This window comes from Linderina pennispora, assembly GCF_002104995.1.
Source record: "Linderina pennispora strain ATCC 12442 chromosome Unknown DL89scaffold_113, whole genome shotgun sequence".
Classification (NCBI taxonomy): domain Eukaryota; kingdom Fungi; phylum Kickxellomycota; class Kickxellomycetes; order Kickxellales; family Kickxellaceae; genus Linderina; species Linderina pennispora.
The window spans coordinates 1-22,707 of record NW_024468361.1 but is presented as its reverse complement, the minus strand read 5'-3'; the positions used below and the strand labels follow the sequence as shown (position 1 = coordinate 22,707).

General features: G+C 50.4%; 5 protein-coding genes across 5 annotated transcripts; 2 read left to right on the top strand and 3 right to left on the bottom strand.

Moving 5' to 3' along the window:
* Positions 1-447: 447 nt before the first annotated feature.
* Positions 448-759, bottom strand: DL89DRAFT_297634 (uncharacterized protein; the record flags this gene model as incomplete). The annotated part of the gene is made up of 1 exon (XM_040890754.1): positions 448-759. The coding sequence occupies one exon, from the start codon at positions 757-759 to the stop codon at positions 448-450; it is 312 nt and encodes a 103-aa protein (XP_040739207.1).
* A 4,806-nt stretch (positions 760-5,565) lies between these two features.
* On the top strand, positions 5,566-7,700 carry DL89DRAFT_303379 (uncharacterized protein). Its single transcript, XM_040890867.1, has one exon. It carries the CDS (start codon positions 5,656-5,658, stop codon positions 7,492-7,494), a length of 1,839 nt encoding a protein of 612 aa, XP_040739206.1. The 5' UTR covers positions 5,566-5,655; the 3' UTR covers positions 7,495-7,700.
* A 1,168-nt stretch (positions 7,701-8,868) lies between these two features.
* On the top strand, positions 8,869-10,016 carry DL89DRAFT_272594 (uncharacterized protein). Its single transcript, XM_040888995.1, has one exon. The coding sequence runs from the start codon at positions 8,923-8,925 to the stop codon at positions 9,658-9,660; it is 738 nt and encodes a 245-aa protein (XP_040739205.1). The 5' UTR covers positions 8,869-8,922; the 3' UTR covers positions 9,661-10,016.
* Positions 9,708-10,127, bottom strand: DL89DRAFT_42144 (uncharacterized protein). The gene has a single exon (XM_040891643.1). It carries the CDS (start codon positions 10,006-10,008, stop codon positions 9,763-9,765), a length of 246 nt encoding a protein of 81 aa, XP_040739204.1. The 5' UTR covers positions 10,009-10,127; the 3' UTR covers positions 9,708-9,762.
* Positions 10,128-19,696: 9,569 nt separating this feature from the next.
* On the bottom strand, positions 19,697-20,460 carry DL89DRAFT_272590 (uncharacterized protein; the record flags this gene model as incomplete). Its single annotated transcript, XM_040888994.1, has 3 exons — positions 19,697-19,841; positions 19,940-20,277; positions 20,404-20,460. Coding segments are annotated over 3 exons (540 nt in total), but the record flags the coding sequence as incomplete, so codon positions are not given.
* Between the last annotated feature and the right edge of the window lie 2,247 nt (positions 20,461-22,707).

Genomic DNA, 22,707 nt, shown 5'->3' with positions numbered 1-22,707 from the left:
GCGGCGGAGAAGGCGCTGAAGGAGCAGCAGGAGCAGGAGGAGGCGATGGCTGGTGCTTCTGATGCGGCTGACTCGGCAGCAGCGGCAGCCACGCAGCCGATGGCGATTCCGACAGCGAACGGCGCGAAGAAGCCGCGGCAGCGCGTGGTGGACAAGGACGAGCTGAATGAGACGCTGCTGGAGGACGATGACGATGACGACGACGACGACGACGTGTCGGATGAGTCGCCGCCCGCCGCGCAGCAGCAGGACGAGCATGTGCTTCATGGCACACCGCCGCGGGGATCCAAGCTCAAGCAGCACATGGTGCAGGACCGGAATCCTACGCCAGCAGACTAATGCTCCGCAGTGGCTCTCTCCTTCCCTCTTTCCATACCACATCAACTTTTTACTTTTTAGCCGAACCGTATGTACTCTCTTACAAAAAATGTCAACAGCCCTTGGACCTCAGACCCTGGAGTAGCCGATGCGCTTTTTCCGCCAGACGTACACGGCGAAGGCGGCAATGCCGAGGACGATGAAGAGAAATTCGTTTCGGAAAAAGTCCCTGCGGTCCTTCTCCTCGGGGTGGGCGCATTCCTGGTACTCGGGCAGCTGGTGCGAGTCCTGGTAGTCCTTTGGCACGGTGCCGTTCCATTCGCAGGCGACCTCCTGCTTGTATCCGTTCAGCTTGCAGAACGGCTGGTTCAGCTCTGAGGGCGCACAGGCCTGGCATTTGCTGATCAGGCGGCATGTGTATTCATTCGAGTAGTCGTCCATTGGAAGAAAGCGCGGAAAGGGGTTGGAGAGCGGAGGAGAAGGAGGCTTGCAAGCTCAAAGCATAGGCGCGCCATGCACCCAAAGGAAAATCCTTGCTGCTTTCTTTTGCTTCGCTTTTTTTGCTACTTTTTCTCTTCTGAATGGCTTCTGTCAAGGTAACGAACATTTCCCTGCTGGTGGACGAGGCGGTGCTGCGGACGCTGTTTGAGTTCCTGGGCGAAATCAAGGCGCTGGCGCTGACCAAGACCAGCGACATGCAGGAAGCGACAATAGAGTTCGCCTCAGCATCGTCAGTCAAGCCGGCGCTGTTTCTGTCGGGGACGGAGCTGGCCGAGCGCGCGCTCACGGTGACGTCGCTGGGCGACTCGCAGCCCGGGCAGGCGCTGGCGAACGCACCGGTGGTGGCGATGATGGCAGCGCGCGGCTACCGTCGCACATGCACCGAGGCCGGGCGGCAAGAGGAGATATCGCGGACGGTCTACGTGGGCAACATCCCGGCCATGGTGGACGAGCACGCGCTGCTGACGTTTTTCACGAGCTGCGGGCCCGTGGCGTATGTCAAGATGGCCGGCGACGGGCAGCAAATGACGCGCTTCGCCTTTGTCGAGTTCGCCGACACGCAGACGGCCAACAATGCGCTGGCAATGAACGGGCAGGTGATGGGTGAGCGGGCGCTGAAGGTGAACCGGTCCAAGAATGCGATTAACAAGCCGATGGTCAGGGCGCCGGCGGTGCCGCAGGTGGCGACTTTGGCGGCAGTTGCATCGCTGCCGAGCAGCCTGGACCCGGCGAATCAGGCGGGGAAAACCGTCAGTGAGGGGATTGCGTGGCCGGTGCTGGGGAAGGTCAGACCCGGGGAGGCCATGAGGAGAGTTAGGGAGGCACAGGACCGTGTTGAGGAGAAGTACCGGCCGGAGGAGAGGGCCAGGAGGGAGCGCAGCAGGGAGCGCAGCAGAGATGCCGGTGCGCGGTATGCCAGGTCGCGTCGCCGCAGAGATAGCGAGGACGACGACTACTATTACCGCGAGCGCAGGCCACGCAGGCGCAGCTCCAGCCGCCGTCGCAGTTCCAGTCGCCGTCGCAGTTCCAGTCGCCGTCGGCGCTAATTGGAGATGATCGCCTGAGGAGATCCGGATTTCTGTGTATGCTAAGCGGCAGTAGCTTTGAAAATAAACACCCTTGCTGTGTGGTCTGCGTGCGCAGCTTCAGATGCTTCATTGAAGTGTGCCACTCGTGATTCCTGCAGCCCTCTTTCCTCTCTCTGCCGCCTTCGCTCAAATTCGATTTTTCTTCTTCCACATCTCACAAAAGCTGCAAATGAATTTGGTCTCCATCAGCGCGTCGGGGGCCACAATAGCCATGTTCGTGAGTCAGCTCTCGATTATCACAGAACTGCGGCGAGCCAGCAAGTCGCACAGCAGCGTGCCCATGCTGCAGTTCCTGGTGTCGTTTCTGAGCTCAGTGCTCTGGCTCAAGTACGGCTTGATCAAGGCCGACGCAACTATCACCTTTGTCAACTCCCTGGGCACGCTGATCGCCGCGTACATTCTCGGCTGCTTCTGGTACTACGCGCCCAGCCGCGCCTCCGTCGAGACCCGCGTTTTGGCCACTGCACTGACTGCTCTGGTACTGGTGACCCTGGTCGACCGCGCTACCGACCCGGCCGCCGTTGATGCATTCAGCCTGGTATGCTGTCTGATGACGTTGGTGTTTTTGGGCTCGCCGCTCAGCCAGATTGGCAGCGTGGTGAGACTGCGCGATGCCTCGGTGCTGCTGCCGTCGGTCACGGTGCTGGCGTTCACCAATAATGTGCTGTGGACGGTCTACGGGTACTTGCATAATGACCCGTACATGCTGTTTCCGAACTCGATTGGCGCTGGGCTGTGTGCCGGACAGCTGGCGCTGATTGCGTACTACGGCCGGGCGGCGGCTCAGGCTGCACACACGCACACTGGCGGCACATTGGAAATGACCACGGTCGCGTAGAACAAAAGTGCTTAAAAGTATAGGTTTTTGAAACAGGAAAAGTTCAGGAAAAAACACCCCTGGGCATTACATTAAAATGCAACATTTAGGCTTTTTCGGTATCACTGGCTTGGGTCCCTGAGCACCTGCACATAGGCGCAGATGGTGCATGCCCCGTTCTCAATGAACGGCTTGGCGCCAGGTGTCAGCCCGGTGCGCAGCTCGGCCAGCTTCATGAAGCGCGTGAACCCCCAGTTCGGGTTGTTCTGCGTGAAGCAGTGGTAAGCCGAGCCGCTGGTGCTATGCGTGGGGTCGTTCGGGTTGGCCACGGCCAGGACGAACTTGCACGTAATCCTGACATCCGGATTTCCGGGCTGCGCGTCCATGCTCTCCAGAAAGAACGACAACACGCCCTTGTGCGAGCTGCCAAACGGCCGGAGCAGGATCCGCCATGCGTGCCCGCCGCACCGAAACACATCGCTGGTTGCCCGCTTGTCCAGCGCATCCCAATTCGCGATATTCCAGAAATACGCCTGCCTGTCCAGCACTATATCCTCCATATGCCGCTCCACGTACTGCGCCTCGTCAAACACGCTAATCTGCGGCTTCGCCTCGGCCACCGGCGTCGGCAGTGACGCCGGCTTCTCCGCCGCTGGCGCCGAGCCCACTGCCCGCGACCCCTCCGCGCGGCCCATCGACGGGAACTTTATCTCAATATACTGCCCGTTCTCGTCCATGCCGTAGCCACCCGTCGGCGCCTCTGCCCGCCCGCCATCCAGCTCCCCGGCCACCATCGTGGCGTCGTTCATTTCTGCCTTGCTGTACATTGCCTGCGGCGCCGGGCTCGTGGTCGGTGCCGGCCCTGCCATACTGGGTCGCTGCCCGTAGTACATGCTAGGTGCCGCTGTCGCCGGCATCGGCATCGCCGGGCCGTAGTACTGCTGGTAGTTGCCCGGCGCCGGTGACACCGGCAGGTAGCCGCCGTAGCCCGGATACACCCCCGGCAGCGGCTGGTACATGGGCTGCGGCTGCGGCGGGCTGAGATAGAACCGGAACACGGGCTCGCCGGCCTGTGTCGTCGGCCCGAGCGACGGGCTGGTCGGCTGCTGGCTCACCTGCATGTCTGTCCGCTGTTGTGCTGAATTCATGGCAGGGTATAAGAGGCGAGTAAAAGAAAATATGTAAACAGAAATGAAGATTTGGGGGGAACGAGGAGGAGGGAAGAGTGAAGAAATTTGGAAAATAAAAAGGTTGTTTATGTTTTCGCGGACACGTCTGGCAGGAAACCGCCTGGCTCCTTTTAAACCGGTCTCTGGGGATGGTGGTTACTGAAGATGGGCTATTTGGAGTCACACGTTGGTGGCACCCCAGATGCTGTTGCGGTCTCGAAATATAAAAGTGTCTGGCAGAGAAATGTCGCCCAGTGTGCTAAAAAGGAGCAGAGAATCGGCATTATAGCGCCCATCTCCCCTCGCAGCACCTTTCTCGACGCGGCCCAAGGGGGAGCATGCGAACAAAGATGCACCATGGCCATGCCCATTCTCTGCTCCCCTTTTCTGCATGTGCAAAATCAATGTCTCCCACCACGCACCCATGGAGGAGGATCGCCCGGCTCTGTCACCCAAGCTGCCCACTCTATTTGCGAAATTACTTGCTTCCTTATTGCAATGCAGCCGCCATTGTTTCCAGACGCCCGCTTGCAGAAATAGTGCTTTGCAGAGGAAAATACGGATCTGGCCACCGGCTCTCTCACCCCTCGACCACATGCAGATTAGCTCAACAACGTCCTGTTTCGGTTTAATATCGCAGCAGCTTTCTTGTCCGCCTCTTTGGCAGCCCGGGCAGTAGCATTTCTTGGACCGTCCGGAATAGATATCGCAATCCGATTGTTTGGGAACGGCTGGATAACCATATTTGCGCAATCACACAATTCCATGTCATACTTTGCTAGTGTTGCAAAAAAAAAAAAAGAAAACCAACAATTGGATCAAACACCCGCCTCCCCTTCGCTTCCCCTTTTCCACCCCCTCATTGTTCAAACACAGCCTATGGAGCAGCCGCCCGAATCACCGCAGCATGTGCAGCCCGGGGCCAGCGCCAGCCCGCAGGTCAGCGTCTCGATAATGACGCCGGTGCTGCCCACCAAGGCCTTCGACGACCCGCACCTCGAATTCCCCGAGGACATGTACCCGCCCGAGAACTTCTCCATGGTCTGCCCGTACATCTACCGCAGCGGCATGCCGAAAAAGCGCAATTTCGCGTTCCTGCAGAAGCTCAAGCTCAAATCCATCCTGACGCTGATTCTCGAGGAATACCCGACACAGAACCAAAAATTCCTGGCCGAAAACAACATCACCTTGTTCCAGTTTGGCGTCGCCGGCAACAAGGAGCCATTTGCCGATATCCCCGAAGACATTATGTGCGAAGCACTGCTGACGCTGATGGACAAACGGAACCATCCGATTTTGATCCACTGCAACAAGGGGAAGCACCGCACCGGGTGCTTGGTTGGGTGTCTGAGGAAATTGCAGGAGTGGTCGAATACCAGCATTTTCGACGAGTACCGGAGGTTCTCGGCCCCAAAGTCAAGGTCCATGGACCAGCAGTTTATTGAGCTGTTTGATATTCAGCCCGTGCTGGATCAGGTCGACAGGGAGAATGTCCCAGACTGGCCGACAATCAAGTGAGAGGCATCTTGGCTACATGTATTATCAACACGTATATGTGATTTTTGTATGTGGTCGTTGTGAAGTAAGGGCAGTATTAAATATATTCGTTTACAGGCAAATGCTGCGCAACTTCAGTATATGAGCTGTTTCGCAGTGCAGCAACATCTTGATTATACCAGCTATTCTGATGCATATTAGATTTATGCGACCCGTGTAAACGAGTGAGATCGAGTATTGTGGATGGTAGAGTAGGATTAGGGAAATGTGGACAATGATGGATACGTGTGAAAAGTGTGACTTGGCAGTTATTATTGCCCGAAGCTGTATTTCTTCCCTACTCCTCTTCTCAACCTCGTTTTTCACACTAATGACGAACTGGGCAACACTGAGACCATTTATTCTACTCCGGATTGCCAACATATGTCGCAGTAGTATTCGCCTAGGCAGTTCGGATAATTTCGACATCTATACTCCATTCCTCCAGCTTAACCAGGTTTGCCAACACTGGAGAGACACTATAAAAGAGAGTCTCTACACTACCGCGATTATCTTGTGCTGCAAACCAACAGCTGAGCAATTGTTTCTATATGGCGGCACCTCTGATTCTGACCAACTCGCATCCAGAGGCATACATCTCGCAACCTCATCACCACACCCTATTCTATGGAGAACAAATATCTCGAATATCGTGCGATCAAAAAACAGCAACTACACTCAGCAACTTCTTATCTCATTTCAAGACTGTACCATCGATTTTCCTTCTCTTGGAGATATCCTCGAAATATTTGGATTCAGCACCGTTGAATGGCTTAGATTGGAAGCAATACGTCTTATTGAGGATCCACAAGTGGCAAAACAGGATTCCGACACCAAACTCCCAATAGCTGACGATGTCAGTAAACGGCTGTCACAGACCTCACAATATTTTATACAACACCTCTCTCATGTGAAGCATTTGATACATGGTGCATTCAGCTATCCACTGAAGAATTCGCCAGCATTCCCACTTGGTGATATGTTGGACTTTTACTTGCCACAGCTGCAAACACTGCTTTTACCCGAATTTACACTTCCACAACTCGATCACACATACTTCTCTTCATTCCTCACTATACTGCATCTTCACATCAACAGTGAGAGTGCTGAGCATATCCCTAGAGTTTTTGCACCTTCATTGGTGACACTGTGGTTATATTATTCTGATATTGCACACTCGTGGCACATCTTCAGAGGTAGCCTGCCTGGGTCGGTTATCTTCGAAAACCTTACGAAGCTTGAAATTTATCACTATTCCAGAATATCTGAGTCAACAGATGAATCAGACACATACCTTCCCTCTATATCGTTTCCAAAGCTGAAGGATTTACGATTACAATACTATCCATTCAAAGATTCCAACACCCTCGCTTTATTCAAGGACGCGCCAATACAGACTGCAACTATCGTTGACATGGTTGATAGATTTCAACTCTCTGTGATAACCACATTCAGAGATGTTCAGACTCTATGCATTTCTATAAGAATCTGGAATACTAGTGTGCATGACGAAACTACGGTGTCTATTGCAAAGGATCTTTTCAGCAAACCGTTCTCTACTTCCATCGCTGAAATTTTCATTCTGACAAGCCTACCAATCCCAGTCCCTGATACGATTCTGTGGACAAAGCTAGAAAAGCTATGTCTCAACTTCCCCGTCTACCTTTTCGATCTCATCCACATTCTCCCTCAGCTTCCTCATCTGTGCTGGCTTCTTGTTGGAGCCATATACAACACTGGAAATCGCATAGAGAATACAGAACTGGCACCCATTTGGAGCAGCACCCTCACTCAACTTATCTTATTTTCAAGTATTACTCACATCCCGACGATTCCTTCTCTTAAGGCAATGTGCATTCTAGTATCCGGTTTGCCCTTCCTCCTCAAACTGGCTGTTCCAGACGATATGTTGTCTACGGCGAAAGGTGCACTTTCTGAACACACCATTTCTCGAGAATTTAGCAAAGAGGCACTTCAGGTTGTTGGATACCTTCCAGATAGAACAGCTTTATATCTTCGAGATGGCATTCCCTACACCGATAATCAAGGAAATCGAATTGCATAATACATCTAGGTGATGTAGCTGTGCCAATAAATGCTACATTGTTTAAACATAATTCTATGCTTGTTGTTATGTACATGTTCGATTAAGAATCGAGATGATGGAATACTGGCCAACATATCCACACGTATCTTCTTGGCCGACCGTACCATGCTTTTCGCCGGCTAGAGGCAAGCAGGGATAAACACGTATGAATGTTAACACTCCTCCAGCCAGTAATATAGCAGTATCTTGATCATACCAAAATCGACAATGGATATTAGATTTATGCGACCCGTGTAAACGAGTGAGGTCGAGTATTGCGGATGGTAGAGTAGGATTAGGGAAATGTCGACGAGGATTGACATGCATATGACAAGTGGGGGTTGTCAACTGTTACTGACAAGAACCACAGTTCTTTTCTACTCCTCTTCACAAACTCGCTTTTTCACACTAATGGCGAACTGGGCAACACTGAGACCATATATTCTTCGACAAGCTGTCAACATATATCGCAGCGGTATTCACCTTATGAATCCTAATGATATCGACATCTATATTTCATTCCTCCAGCTTAACCAGGTTTGCCAACACTGGAGGTACACTATAAAAGCGAACCTCTGCACTGCCGCGATTATCTTGTGCCACAAACCAACAGCTGAGCAGCTACTTCTATATGGCAGCACCTCTTATTCTGACCAATTCGCATCCAAAGGCATACATCTCGCAACCTCATCACCACACCCTATTTTATGGAGAACAAACATCTCAAATATCGTACGATCAAAAAACAGCAACTACACTCAGCAACTTCTTATCTCATCTCGAGACTGTATCATCGATTTTCCTTCTCTTGGAGACATCCTCGAAACATTTGGATTCAGCACTGTCGAATGGCTTAGATTAGAAGCAATACGTTTTATGGAATATCCCCTTGAAACAGAGCAGGATCCAGACACCAAACTCCCAATAGCTGATGATGTCGGAGAACGACTGTCACAAACCTCACAATATTTTGTAAATCACCTCCCTCATGTGACATATTTGGGGCATAGAGCATCCAGATACCCATTGAATAATCCCCCAGCATTCCCGCTCGGTGATATTTTGAACTTTTACTTGCCACAGCTGCAAACAATAGATTTGGTCGATTTTACATTTCCACAATTCGATTACACATACTTCTCTTCATTCCTCACTATACTGCATCTTCACATCAACAGCGAGAGTGCTGAGCGTATCCCTAGGATTTTTGCACCCTCACTCGAGTATCTGAGCCTATATTATCCTGACATTCTACATTCATGGCACATCTTCAGAGGCTATCTGCCTGGGTCAGTTATTTTTGAGAATCTTACGAAGCTTGAAATCTACCACTATCATAAAATATCTGAGTCAACAGATGAATCTGATACATACCTTCCTTCTATATCGTTTCCAAAGCTGAAGGATATGCGTTTAGATTACTATCCACTCAAAGATTCGAACACCCTCGCTTTATTCAAGAACGCGCCAATACAGACTGCCACTATTGTTGACATGGTTGATAGATTCCAATTCCCTGCAATAATTACCTTCAGAGATGTTCAAACTCTACACATTTCTATTAGAAACTGGAATAATAAGGTGCATGACGAAGCTACGGTGTCTTTCGTAAAGGATATTTTCAGCAAACCGTTCTCAACTTTCATCACTGAAATACGTATTGACACAAGCTTACCAATTCCACTTCCTGATACGATTCTGTGGACAAAGTTAGAAAAGCTATGTCTTCAATTCCCAGTATATCTCTCCAATCTTACTCATATTCTCCCTCAGCTTCCTCATCTGCGCTGGCTCCTTGTCGGGGCCGTATGCAACACTGGAAACGACACTGGAAACATAACACCACCACCCATTTGGAACAACACCCTTACTCAGCTTATCTTATTCTCAAGTGTTGTTCATATTCCGACGATTCCTTCTCTTGATGCAATGTGCACTTTGGTATCTGGTTTGCCCTCCCTCCTCAAGCTGGCTGTTCCAGACGATATATTATCTACGGTGAAAGGTGCACTTTCTGAACGTGGTGTTTCCCAGGAATTGAATGAGAGGACGCTTCAGGTTGTTGGATACCTTCCAGATAAAGCAGCTTTATATCTTCGAGATGGCATTCCCTACACCGATAGTCAAGACAACCTAATTGTATAATACATCTATATGTAGTGGCTGTGCCAATATATGCTACATCGTCCAAACATAATATTATGCTTGTTGCTATGTGCATGTTCGAATAAGAAAAGAAAAGCCGAACTATTGGCCAACGTATACATAGGGTAAAAACCAGCACATCCTCACAGTTATTAGCTGATTGCATGCGATAATTGACAGAAAGGCCCCTGTTAGCCTCCTGCCAATTGTATGGCTAAACTCATACCAATACTTGTGTGTGCTTGGCCGGCCGTACCATGCCTTGCACCGGCTAGAGGCAAGCAGGAATAAACACACGTATGGGCTCCAACGCGCTGCAAGACAGAGATGTAACAAAACTACGTTCATGTTGTTAGGACGATTGGCTATATTAAGCCATTAATTTTTGAATAACAGCAAGAATAATATAGTCATTGCTCATACTTTCTTTCATTTGTGATGTGGTTTTCAATACATCTATCACTTGCATAAAACTCTGTCCTGGACGCATTGTTTGGAACTGTACCCATCATGAAAACATCATGGCTAAAGTGCAGTGTGGATAGAAATGGAGCTCTGATAGAGCACCTGAACGTAATCAGCCTTAAGTTTTCAAGAGATCGTATGTCACAGCCATGCTAACGCCAAGCCCTGCAGATCAAATGCGATGACAGATCAGATGTAGACAAGGAAACAGTCCGGAAGTACACACCCAGTAGGCGATGCATGTGCACACATTCATACAGTGGCATTCCAATCGAGGCACACCAGGCAGCACGCGGGCATTGCGGTACTGGGCAGCATGCAACTCGTCAGCGGCGCTGCGTTCTTCGCCTTAGGCAATCCCGGCTTGGCAGTCTACCTATCCGTGTGGAGCGTGTTCGGGCGCTCTACACCTGCACTGCTGGTCTGTAGCGCCGTCTGAGAGGGCTGGCTGTGCGTGCCATGGGTTGGGTGGAGGAGACAATCTCAATATCTACAGATAATCATCTTGGTCGTCTGGACGACGGAGGAACGGCAGCCGGGTGCATCGTCGCACAGTGGTGACCTGAGCCGAGAGTCTAAAACAACACGCTGCCCGCCGATTGGATGGAATGCGCCCGTGACCAAAGAGAGCCGCCAGCCTCCCCAAAAATTTTCAACGCGACCGGGCTGCCAGCCTGCAAGCCAGAAAACAAGGAAAGCACTGTTTGCGCTCTGCACTTCTCGATCCCTTCTTTCTTTTGTCTCCAGCCTCCCTCTCTCTTCCGTTGTTGCTTCATACACACGCCTGCAGAGTGTCCCGCTTCCCCTTCCTTCTCCCAGCCATACACGCACATTCATTTCTCCCCTTTTGACGACGCGAAGCAGAAACAGCACTTCTTAGGAACCAGACGATATTATTTCCGTAGACCGAAAAATGAGTTCAACAATGCTCCAGACCGCAATTCCCATCTTGGCGTATTGCGGGTCGTCCATCACAATGACGCTTGTCAACAAGCTGGTTCTGTCGAGCTTCGAGTACCACATGGTGTTCTTCATGCTGGCAGTTCAGGCGTTCGGCAGTATCGCGCTGATGGTCCTGGCGCACCACGTCGGGCTGAACGTGAAGTACCGGGCGATGAACAAGAAGGACGCGATGACCTGGTTCCCGGTAGCATGCTCGCAGGCGCTGATGCTGTACACTGGTGGCAAGGCGCTGGAATACCTGAACGTGCCGCTGTTCACAGTTTTCAAGAACCTAACGATCATCGCGGTCGCGTACGGCGAGAAGTGGGTATTCAAGGCCTCGGTGACGCCGCTGATGCTCACTTCGTTCTCGCTGATGGTCCTGTCGTCGCTTGTGGGCGCCTGGAACGACATCACGTTCAACGGCCACGGGTACTTCTGGATGAGCTTCAACTGCCTGGCGTCGGCGACGTTTGTGATCCACATGCGCAAGGTGATCAAGCAGGTGAACTTTAAGGACTTTGACACCGTGTACTTCAACAACCTGCTGACGCTGCCGCTGTACATGGTCATGAGCCTGCTGATGGAGGACTGGACTGGCTTCACGGGCTACTACTCGAACCCGGTGAACTCGGCGGAGCTCTACTCGTTTGTGCGCGGCATGTTCGTATCAGGCGTGGCCGCCTTTGCTATCTCGTACTGCTCGCCGTGGTGCCTGCGCACGACCTCGTCCACCACGTACTCGATGATCGGCGCCCTCAACAAGCTGCCGATTGCGCTGTTCGCCATGCTGTGGTTCCCCGATCCCATCACGGCTGGCGGCGTGCTGGCGGTGCTGCTGGGCTTTGCCGCCGGCCTCGTGTACACGCACGCCAAGAACATCCAGAAGCGCGATACGCCGCAGGGCGCCCAGGTCCTGCCGCCGCCCATTTCCATGGATCGGCTGAACCAGAGCAACGGCGACTCTGCCAGCTCGGCTCACGCCAGCTCCAAGTAGAAAAATGCATTTTATACGACTAGAATGTGTCTACCATCCTAGATTTTTTGTCCCCATGCGCACTCGTTAAGAAATTGACACTCCTCAGAATTCCGCGGTATATTCTCGTAGAATTGTAGTAATACCACGAATCGGTCCCCCATTCCATTGTGGACATGGCGAATATGCGGAGCTATCGAGGTATCAGAAGAGTACATGGGCTGCCTGTGGAAAATGCTACCTGCCTCCGATGCTACTGCCCAGTCCGCCAACGTTCACTGATTAGGCAGGGAGATACAGCGGCCTGATGCGTTTACCTTTGCACTATTTTCTTGGACAGCAAGAGCCGTCACATATGCAAGTGAAACAGAATACTGGTTCGACAGCGCGCACTAGAGTCGGCGGAAATGTTCTAGCGGGAATCGGCTGCAGTACAGAAGAGCAGAAAACGTTGGCCAGGCCTTAAATCTCAAGAATTCTCGATAAACATTTGCCTGCTGTATCTGCATATAGAAGCGACACCCCCTCCCTCTGCCACTCCTTCTCGTCCTTCACCTCCTCCCTGTTTCATTCTCCCCCACCACTCTGCAGTCTCTAAACCCCTTACGCAAACAACATATCCCCTGCCACCTCTCACTCCCCGCGTAACGACGTACACATCCCTCTTTCATTATACAGATCTAGTTTCACGACCTCCCCTTCTCGCCCGCAGCCATGAACATCCTCACACTCCTCCCACTCCTCGCTGCTGCCTCTGCCCTCAACGGCCCGCAGCCAACCACCACTGTCAACGCTGAGTGTGCCAGACAATGCAGCACTGCACCCGAAGACCAGCGCGAGACCTGCTACCGCATCTGCTCGCAGTTCTCCGAGCAAGGTGTCGCCTTCACGCCCATCAGCGCCCGCTACCAGCCATCGCCCGCCCTGCCCGCTGCCATCCGCCCGGTCCAGCAGCAAACCGCACTTGGTGGCCGCCCCATGGCCACGATTGACCCCAGGAGTTCGGCAAGAAAGGACAGGGGCGGCGAGGATAACGATGAGGACGGCAAATCGGGCAAGGCATCATCGCGTAGTGCTGCTCCACTTGTTAGCGGCGCTGGTGAACGTGCGGTCGTCGGTGTTGCTGCTGCTGTTGCGGCAGTTGTTGCTGCGGCCTTCTGAATTCCATAATGCCATCTCATTTTCATGTCATGCCTTTTTATCTTGCCCCTTACACCCTTTCATGTCTTCGCTCTTATGATCCTGCATTCCGTTTATTACCTGATAAATACTTCAATATACTTTTTGACGCTTTTCTAGTACTTTGTATTCGAAAGATATGACGCATATTGTGCTTTTGGTATAATCTAATGCCCACTTTTCCATGTCCCGAATGACCTTGTTCATACATATCCCCTCATATCTGGTAGCTGTAATTCTTGGACTCTGAAGTGTCCAGGGTGATGCTGGCTTGTGTGGCCATTCCAAGGACAGCAAATATGACACAAACCGCCAATATCTTGGCGATTCTATCCCCTTTTTCTTTCAGAACGGAAGTGAATGGCACCCTCAAATGTGGCAAATTCCCAGGCCAAACCACACCCTCATTCTGAACTCTTTTACCATCAACTGCTTAACTATCTCTCGGAATATCACTTGATCAGCGTCCCTTCTGCGTGACGCTATAGGCAGCATCGTGGATACTCTAAAATGGCTAAAACCGCGTAATCTTCCCGGTACTGTCTGACATGGATGCATCGAGCTTTAGTCTGTTGTGCTAATATGGAGGATAGATAGGTTTTGACTTCAAGACTAAAGGAAAGGAAAAGAGAAAGGAAAACTACAAATGCCGCGCGCAACACTAGGTCATTGCACAACACTATCAAATGAGCATTTTGATGGCTGCATATGTGCCTGTGGTGGTGATTTTGAATAGGGTTTATTATATAAATATATTAATGCTGCCAGTGTACATGTATGTGCTATTAAAAAAGGACTGTTGGTTTTAATAAAAGCTGGGTACCGATGTGGACAAAATCAGCAGGGACGACACCGGGGACCAGACGCATAGCAGTGGAGGTTAATGTCCAGCTGTAAACAATGGCAACTTGGACCTTTAACAGGAATGACATATGTCTGTAGCACAAGTATCTCGATCAAATCATATATCGGGGACGCTAGCTTCACAACCGAGAGAGAGAGAGAGAGAGAGAGAGAGAGAGAGAGAGAGAGAGATATATATATATATATATATATATATATATGTGTGTGTGTGTGTGTGTGTGTGTGTGTGTGTGTGTGTCGTGTTAGCAGCCTCACAGCTTTTCTCTTGATTTCTCTATGTAAATATTCCAATTCCTATCCCACAGAAATCCCAAAACATTAATGTTGGACACTAGTCGATGGACTACATAGTTTGTCTCAAATCGGCAAGTCACTGTGCTAAGGAAATCCTGACCTGGCGACTCACCAACTATGTGGCGCTGAGCTCTTCTCTGAAACAGCTCTCCTCTTTTTCTTACCGGTTTAGCTGCTTAGTATTTTCTTATTTCTCATTTATAAATCTTCGCGTATACCGCCTCAGTTTACTTTAAATACTGCGGGCGGAACAAGAAGCTGGCATCCGCCTGCCACTCTCTCAGCTTTATCTATCCTGAGTAACTCAGCACACAAAGAGATTCTTGGTATTTCCATGAAAACCCACGATATTTCTACTTATCATATATGCGCAATGCTTAATCTGTACATGTCAGTACATTATCCTTCTGCCCCGTTGGCCTTCTACTCCCATCACTGCTTCCATTTATGGACATTGCCTTTCTCCACATTTAATTGTTTTGATATTTATTCTTAGGCACCTATTCTGGTGGCCCAGCATCTAATGAGCCCTTACACAGGTTTAGATTATGTATTGTAAATTATTTTGTTAGGTTGTACCATGCTTCGAGACTATTGTGTAGAGCACTCCTTGACAATGTTGGTTGGGATGTGGCTGTCGAGGTATTTGTAGTATGTGTCGATCGGGCAGGCATTGAGGTCGCACCACTTCTGGCCCTCCTGCAACTGCAAGACATGGCCGTTGTACACGACACGCACAGTACGGCTGCCATCCTTCTTCTTCCACAGCTCGAACGCCAGGTTCGAGGCATACGGCGGCCACAGCATGTCGGCGTTGGATGCCTTCAGGGCGCCGAGGATAGGGGCAATCGTGGTGTCGTGGGCCGAGTAGAGAGAGAGCTTGAGCTTGCCGGTGTTTCCAGCAACAAAGCTCTGCATCTGCTCCTTGAGCGTGCCAAGGAATGAGCCGAGTCCCAAGCGTGTATACTCGGGTGAGATCGAGCTGTCGCGGTACTTGAACGCCAGCTCAAAGTTGGCATTGCGGATGACCTGCTCGACATCGCCTTCCTGTCGCGCACTGGCCGCTGCTGTTGCACGGGTACTTGAACCCGTGGCACTTGCGAGTGAGCAAGACGATCTAGGATGAAGTACCAAGTGGATCGTGTAATCGGAAGTATGCATGCCCATGATATCTTGAAGCCTCTTCATCAAGGGCGCCTGGTCCTTGAGGAAATTCTGGTATTGGGCCGAGGCAGTCATTTGCGCAAGGTTGGTTTTGATCTTAGGGCAGGCAGGCCGGATTCTCGAGCATCGTTTCGATGCTCTGTGGGTAGGTGTGCAGAGGAATGGCCACATTGGACTCGATGCTGCGACCAGGGTAGAGGTTACCAATCAGGCTCTCGCCCGAGTTTTTGGTGCGCCAGACGATATGATGAGCGGAAGTGGATAATGTCCGGATCGCACAGCTTCTTGGGAAGGAAGTTGAGCTTGTCAACATAGATGCTCCGCAGCTGAGACCCGAAGCTGGAAATGCTGGAACTTGCCCTTGTCAGTCAGTTCGCCCGATTCGCACGAGCCCTTGTAGAACTGGTTCTCGAAGCCGAACTTGCCGTTCCACTTGGGGATCTCGATTACCTGCTTGAACGACCCAGTCGTGTTTCTGGCCGACGGGTTAGCGATGTGGAGATACGTGTCCTCATCAACACCGTCACAGGTCCAGGTGGTGTCCTCGTGGGGTATGATTGCATTACGGGGTGCGGTCGCCATGACGAACAACAAGCTGCACAAGCTCGAGCTCAGCGTTGGGAACGGCAGTGTAGTGCTCGCAGATGGGTAGCTTGCCTGGCAGTAGGTATATCCGTGAGGGACATCAAAGTTATACCATGGGAGATAGGCGTATTGAAGGTGGATCTGTGCCGCGCTGCTCTGCGGGCCCGGAGACTGGTCCGCCGATGGGTGTGGCCTGGACAACGCTGCAGCCGGCAATGGCAGCCACGACGATTGCTGGAGAGAAACGCAGTGCGTGCATTCTTTACTAGACAGCTCCTAGAGTTGCGGGAGTTAAGGGGGGAAGTAACAAAGGAGTGTACGATGAGAAGCTGAAGATGCCAGAATGCGATGGGGGATGATGTCGTCTAGCGACAGCCATTTATATATTGTTGTGAGTCGAGAAGACGGGGCGCAAAGTGCTATTTAGAAGCTGCACCTGAAACGTGGCCGCCTGGCCCCTCCCCGTATTTGCGGACCTTCCCTATCTAGTGTCTTTGCTGCCAAGATGGGGGTGAAAAACATGGCGCATCACTCCCCGCGCCCCGCAGATGCTCCTGTGTAGCGTGAAAGGAATGTTTGGCAAGGACAGGAGAGGGAGACAAGCAAAACCCAATACTCCGAAGGAAATAGCGGCTGCACAAAACTGGGCGCTGTATGCACGTCTGTGCGCCAAACAAATGCCAGGAACTATACGTCTTAGTAGACCACTACAGGTTTTTGTGCTTGCCCGTGTGAATTTTCCCAAACACACCCAGCCCATTGAGTCCTTTCACGCAGCCAGTGCATTTGCTGGAGCATGTCCGACATTCGCCACGGCGATCCACGGCCCTCCATCCAAGATGTAGGACAACCCCCTGAAATTTGACGGAATTGGGGATATGTTCCATCTACTGGTAGATCGCTGTCCAGTAAGAGCGTTTTGGCAGAGCACCTTCCATCGTACTCATCGCAGACCCACTAGCAGACCGAACCATTATCGTAGACATCGTGTACGGATGACGCATGAGGATTGGCTGATTCCTGCATCATCCCCTGCAGAGACAAATGTCTACCTGAGGTGCAGACGTGTGCACAGCACTTTGGATCCGAGACGCATCTGGCTGGCTAGGGCTGAACCGAGTCAGATACATGGTAGCGTGTGCCCTGATCCTGCTGGAGAGAATGGGCAGTCAGACTCGGATATTTGAGTCTGAAAATGACCTTTCTTTGCTATGCACACCGGTTGCATCAAACTGATGCTGCAACATTGCGCAGCATGAGGCTATATGCCCAGACACCTGCTGCCCGCCTTTCCATTCACTTCACACTAATGTTCTCCATGTCTTTCTCCGTTCTCCTCGACAGTCTCTTTGCATTTATTTTCTCGACCTCTTGACAAATACAAACCTGTTAACTATCTGTGCTTGCAAACCGCACCAGTCACAATAAGAACAGCAACTAGTGCTAACCCACTTTCCAGGATTTCTTCTGTAGGTTCAAGATGCAAGATATACTTTAAAGAGGTAATCGCACTCGGTGGAAGGCAGTGACTTCAGCGAAAGGCTATGGAGTAACCATTCCCGCCTCTCGCTATAACCTATGCTACTTGGGTGAGCGTTGGCTTCTTTCCCGACTGCGATGTTGGGTTCAGGCGGTAGACCCGGTGGTCTAGTAGCTACCAATACAAGTGTTAAAAAGGAGTAGAAGGATCAATTGTTTCTCCATCAGGTTCGTTGCCTGCACGGTTTAAAACAAGAGTGCTCGAGAGTTGAGTGGCCATGATCTTGACTTTCCTATCGACTGAATATTATGACACTAATCAAAGTTGGGTGCAGGAAAATATTGAAGGAAAATTTGAGTTCAGTTAAATAGCCTCAGTGGAAGAGCTGCATCAGTTTTTATATATCCATCATCTCAAAAAGGGATGATTTAGTTGAAATACTGGGCGCAACCTACAGCTCTTCACTGCTTTTGCTGTTTTAAGTATCCACAGCTTGTGGCACATATTCAGAGCATCCATAACAACTTGAAAATGGTCATTGACAAGAAGGAAAATAACAACTATAGCGAATGTTTTCCTTTCCAGTGTAGAAGGCGTTCATTGCTGCTAGTTTGCGGCGCCATTGCTCTGTATCCGCAGGATTGCCAAACATGAGACAGAACGGTCCAAAAACAACTGAATATAGAGCCTCTGCTATACAAATCTGGTCCCAGCTATGCTAGCAAAATAACCAGGAGTTGAGCTGGAGGACTGGTGAGGAGTTATCTTCTACTGAGAGGGGCTTATTTTGCCCAAGCGAAGAGATATTCTTTAATGCCCGGACTGAGTGGATGATTGATGCATACTGCCGCATACGCTCCAGTCGACTTACTCTATATGGCTTTATCACACCAGTATCCGAATTGCTCATGCATCGCAACATTTTGAGGTGTGAGGCACGCATAACCCCGAGCTGCTTCCGCATAGACAGATGATTGTTTAGCTTTTGTTTTGACCATATATGACAGCCACTGTCAGATGAAGCTGCTCTAAACCAAACGCAAACAACAGACACAGGTCCCAGGTGGCGTGTTTAAGATGCCAAGCTCATCCGGTCAACCCGATTGTATCCTACCTATGGCTCAATCAGCTCAGCAGGCTGGCATCGGAAATGAGTGAGCCGAAATACAAGGTATAGCAAACACAATATGACACTGTCTCGCTATGCACCATTTATTTTCTTCATGTTCCACTATCAGTGCTGACATGGTCTAAAATACATGCAAAACCAATATCCGGAATATAGTCGACAAATAGAACCCTATCGAAAACACGCACTGATCTCACACCTCCATGTATCGATTATTAAAGTTGAACCAAGGAAAACAAAGCAATTGTCTGATTAGATAGAGAGAAAACTGAAAAACCGCAAGGAAAAGTAGGTTGAGGTATCTGAAGCGCTGATTGGGTTTTTTATATCTTGTCATTTAACCCTGAATACCACTCAACGAACTACCACATTTTAAATCAGGACTGCAATGTGTGATTTCTATGAAGAATGAACAAAATAGAGGGCAGATTCCTTCGAAGTTATCCTTGTGCCAGTCCTCAACAAGAGAACAACATGTATTAGAGAATGACAACAAAAATAGTGATATCAGTTTGTGATGCTGATGCACTGGCCCTAAGCACCTGGCCATTTTTAGAATAGATAGGATGGTAAATTGTGACTTGTGTTATTCACCTACTTGCTTTTGTATACTAAAATGGTGTTTGTTAAAGTAGAATATTAATAAAACAGATGAGGCTAATAAGGCGCATAGTAATTGTAAAAGTGGATATACCGCTTCATTAGATAGTGGCCATACAGCAAGCGATTCACCTCTGCGGCTTGTGTGCCATTGATCGCACAGCTCGTCACACGCGGCAAGCGGCAAAGAAGTTGGCAGAACCCGTCCACATCAAATGCCTTGTCAGCGTAGATATCAAGCAGCCTCAACCTCCAACTGAGCGCCCGGTATGGGTTCTCCTCAGCGTACTCCTCGTCGATAGTCACTTCGAGTCCTTCAGGAACGGTCTTCTGATCGGGGTAAACCGTGTCGCAAGCGTCTTTTGTAAGCATCGACACGCAGTTGATATGGAGTGATTCCAGGTGCGGCAGCTGTGCCACCATGTTGCCGAGCATGTCCTTGTCGGCAATGGCCACTGCAATGTCGAGCAAGGCCAGATTGTGCCAGTTGATGGTGCGAGGTAGTATGTAGTAGACCGGGCCGAGCATGACAACCTCGCGGACTGCGGACTCTTGGGCGAACAGTTTCTGAATACTGTCTGATGAGTACTCGCGCTTGTAGAACTCCCCTGTGGGATGTTCTATCTCAAACCGCTGCACAGTTTGCAGGACACGCCAATCGATGTGCTCGAAAGCATCTGGGTCATCCTTAACCACCAGCCTGCTGAGTTTGTTAGAAGTGAAATATGCGTAAATATTGTCGTACACACCTATGGCGTTGGTGACACGCAAGGAGGTCAGCACCGGGAAGATGACAGGATGCTGATATCCAGGGAACGTAATCTTGCTTCTAGCGTCCACGATGAACTTAAATTCCACCTTCTCCAGGCTCTGAAAAACCAGCTGTCCTTTGACCAAATCAAAAAGATGCCAAGGAATGGCAGCATCAATTTCAAGCAGGTAGAGCAGCCGCAGACAACGAGTAGGTATTAATGGCAAATCGGTTTGCCAGTAAACGTGCCTGATATTGATCGACAGAGACGCCAAATTCTCGCAGAATTTGTGAAACTTTAAAGGCGTTATGAGGTGAAGTTGAAGGGCCTCCAGCTGGTGTATGTACTTCATGAAAGTCTGTTCGAATAGCTGACAGACAATCATTGGCAATTTAGCGTAGCCAGCTGATACTCCCCATTTTCTAAAGAGATAGTTCGTGAGATCGCTCACATTCGGAAAAAGCGCGTGAATCAATTTCGCAGCAGCTTCGGCATCTGTGTTGCTGGCATCCACGTTCTCATAGCCTGCCTGTATCAATCCTCTACCAAGGAATAAAATCTTACGCACAGCTGCCAAGGGTCCACCCAGAGAATCTGCAAGCTTAGTCAGCTCCTGATTGATGTTCAGCAGCTTTTTACTCCACGCCGTGTGCGATGACCCGGAACTCCTTAATCAGATGGCGCTTCCGAAGTAGGTCAATTGTACGCAGGTTCGAGCGCCATATGCGCTTGTGCGATTTTTCGCACGAGGGGTCATTGCAGTCACAGGGGTCGTTACTCTCCAGGATCAGGACGGTGAAGGCGTTGGCTGTCAGCTCGTTGACACGGGTTGGACATGTCTTGACGAAACTCTCCACGTAAAAGTAGTCGCTCATCGTTGAGACAGGACCAACCGAGTTCTCGCTGACTTTCACGGGATTGAGAGGCAGCTCAAAGCGCCAGTCACGACCATCACTTCGGTGAGCCATGATGAAGAGAAAGGTGGGTGATGACGGTTTAAGAAGAATTAGAGAAGATGGTGCGGTGAAGTAAGTAGAGCAGAAATAGCCAGATGTCCGGGAATGGGAAAGGCGATGAGGAGTAGAGGCAGGGTGGGCGGTGCTCTCCTGAGTTTCATACCCCCTTTTGAAATACTCTACACAGCGTGCTGCTTTTTGATAACCTTTTTGTACTGGCACGGTTCCTCAAAGTGAAGGAGCTGCAAATGCATGGAAAAGCGTATCCGATTACGCGGCCACCTGGTGTGCCCATATATAGACGTATTAAGCCCAGGGCCATCCGGCAAGCCAATGATATCCTGGCTAGCTGCTGGAGCATGCACAGGAAGGGCGACATAGAGGCACAGGTGAGCAGGTGAACAGGTAAGCCACTACTTGGAGAAACGCAAATACCCACTTGGCAGGATGGTATCCTGCTTTCGGACACTCCTCGCCTGCTACAAGAGGGTGCGCTGGGTAGGAAGTATGCACGAGCGGTTGTTTTCCTGCCTTGGTGGCACGGAATGCAAATCTTCACTCTGTGTTTTCAACTGTGAGGTGTTCACAGTGTCTTTTGTGGGTGCATGTATGGTACGGATACTATGCACAGGGAGACGGGTGAGAAATGTGTTCATTGGTACTTTGGCCACTGGTTGAAGAAAAGCTGACTGAACAGGTGGTTAGCAGAACCCCTTGCTACCGTGGTGAGTTCACTCAGTATTTTTGAATTGCCTATGCTTTGTACTGGCAGGAGTTTCCGTTATTTAACCTTTAAACTCACCGCCGCTCCATATTCCAAGAGTAGTGCGCTGATTTCCACAGCCTAGCCCTGTTCTTTCGAGTAGGATTGCCTGCCAAAGCGCCAGACGCTTATATCCTCAGAAAAGGAGACTGCCTAGCCATGCAGTGCATTCTGCACACCTTTCCCTCCGTCAGCCTACTTCGGATCCATCCTTTTAACCACACCATCTGGCGACCCCTGCTGGATAGAGGTTCAGAAATGGGGAGGCTTGGTGCATGGCTGGTATGCACACGTGCATCTACCAATGAGAGGCAGACATGCAGATGGTGAGCGATAGACGGCAAGCTGTAAACAATGCGCTGCAATCCAACTACCGCGTCAAATCTAGGAGCTACTTCATGTGCTTCTAGCGCGCAGTCAGGGTTTAATGATTTCAATGCGTGCTCTTGGTTGGCATAAAAGCAATTAGCATTATCTGAAAGCGCGTTCATATACTTTTGAAAAGAGTCTACGGAGAAGGCATTCTAGTTGAAAAAGTCCGGGTTCCTGCCTTCGGCGCCTTGGTACGAGGCAATAAACTTGTTAATCTGTCCAGCCATGCTTGACACCGCTTTTGCCGCGGCATCCAGGTTCCCAATCGCCTTGTAATGAGCGGCGTTCAGGTCCGACTTTGTCTTGCCCGACAGGCTGCCCGAGATTTGGTTTTTGGTTTTCTGCAGTTGGTCGATGGCGTTGCGAATCTGTATGGCCTGTGAGCTGTAGCTCTTGGCGGCCTGCTGCAGAGCAGCAAAGTTGACGACAGCGCGCTTATCGTAAGTGTCGGGCGTGGGCGCGGCAAACACAGCGGTGGTGGCCAGGGCAAGGAGAGCAAAGGAAATCTTCATATTTTGCAAGTAAT

What these genes read in the sequence shown, in the direction of transcription:
- DL89DRAFT_303379 (XM_040890867.1), top strand. Translation starts at nt 5,656, where the DNA reads ATGTGGACAATGATGGATACGTGTGAAAAGTGTGACTTGGCAGTTATT.
- DL89DRAFT_272594 (XM_040888995.1), top strand. Translation starts at nt 8,923, where the DNA reads ATGCGTTTAGATTACTATCCACTCAAAGATTCGAACACCCTCGCTTTA.
- DL89DRAFT_42144 (XM_040891643.1), bottom strand. Translation starts at nt 10,008, where the DNA reads ATGAACGTAGTTTTGTTACATCTCTGTCTTGCAGCGCGTTGGAGCCCA.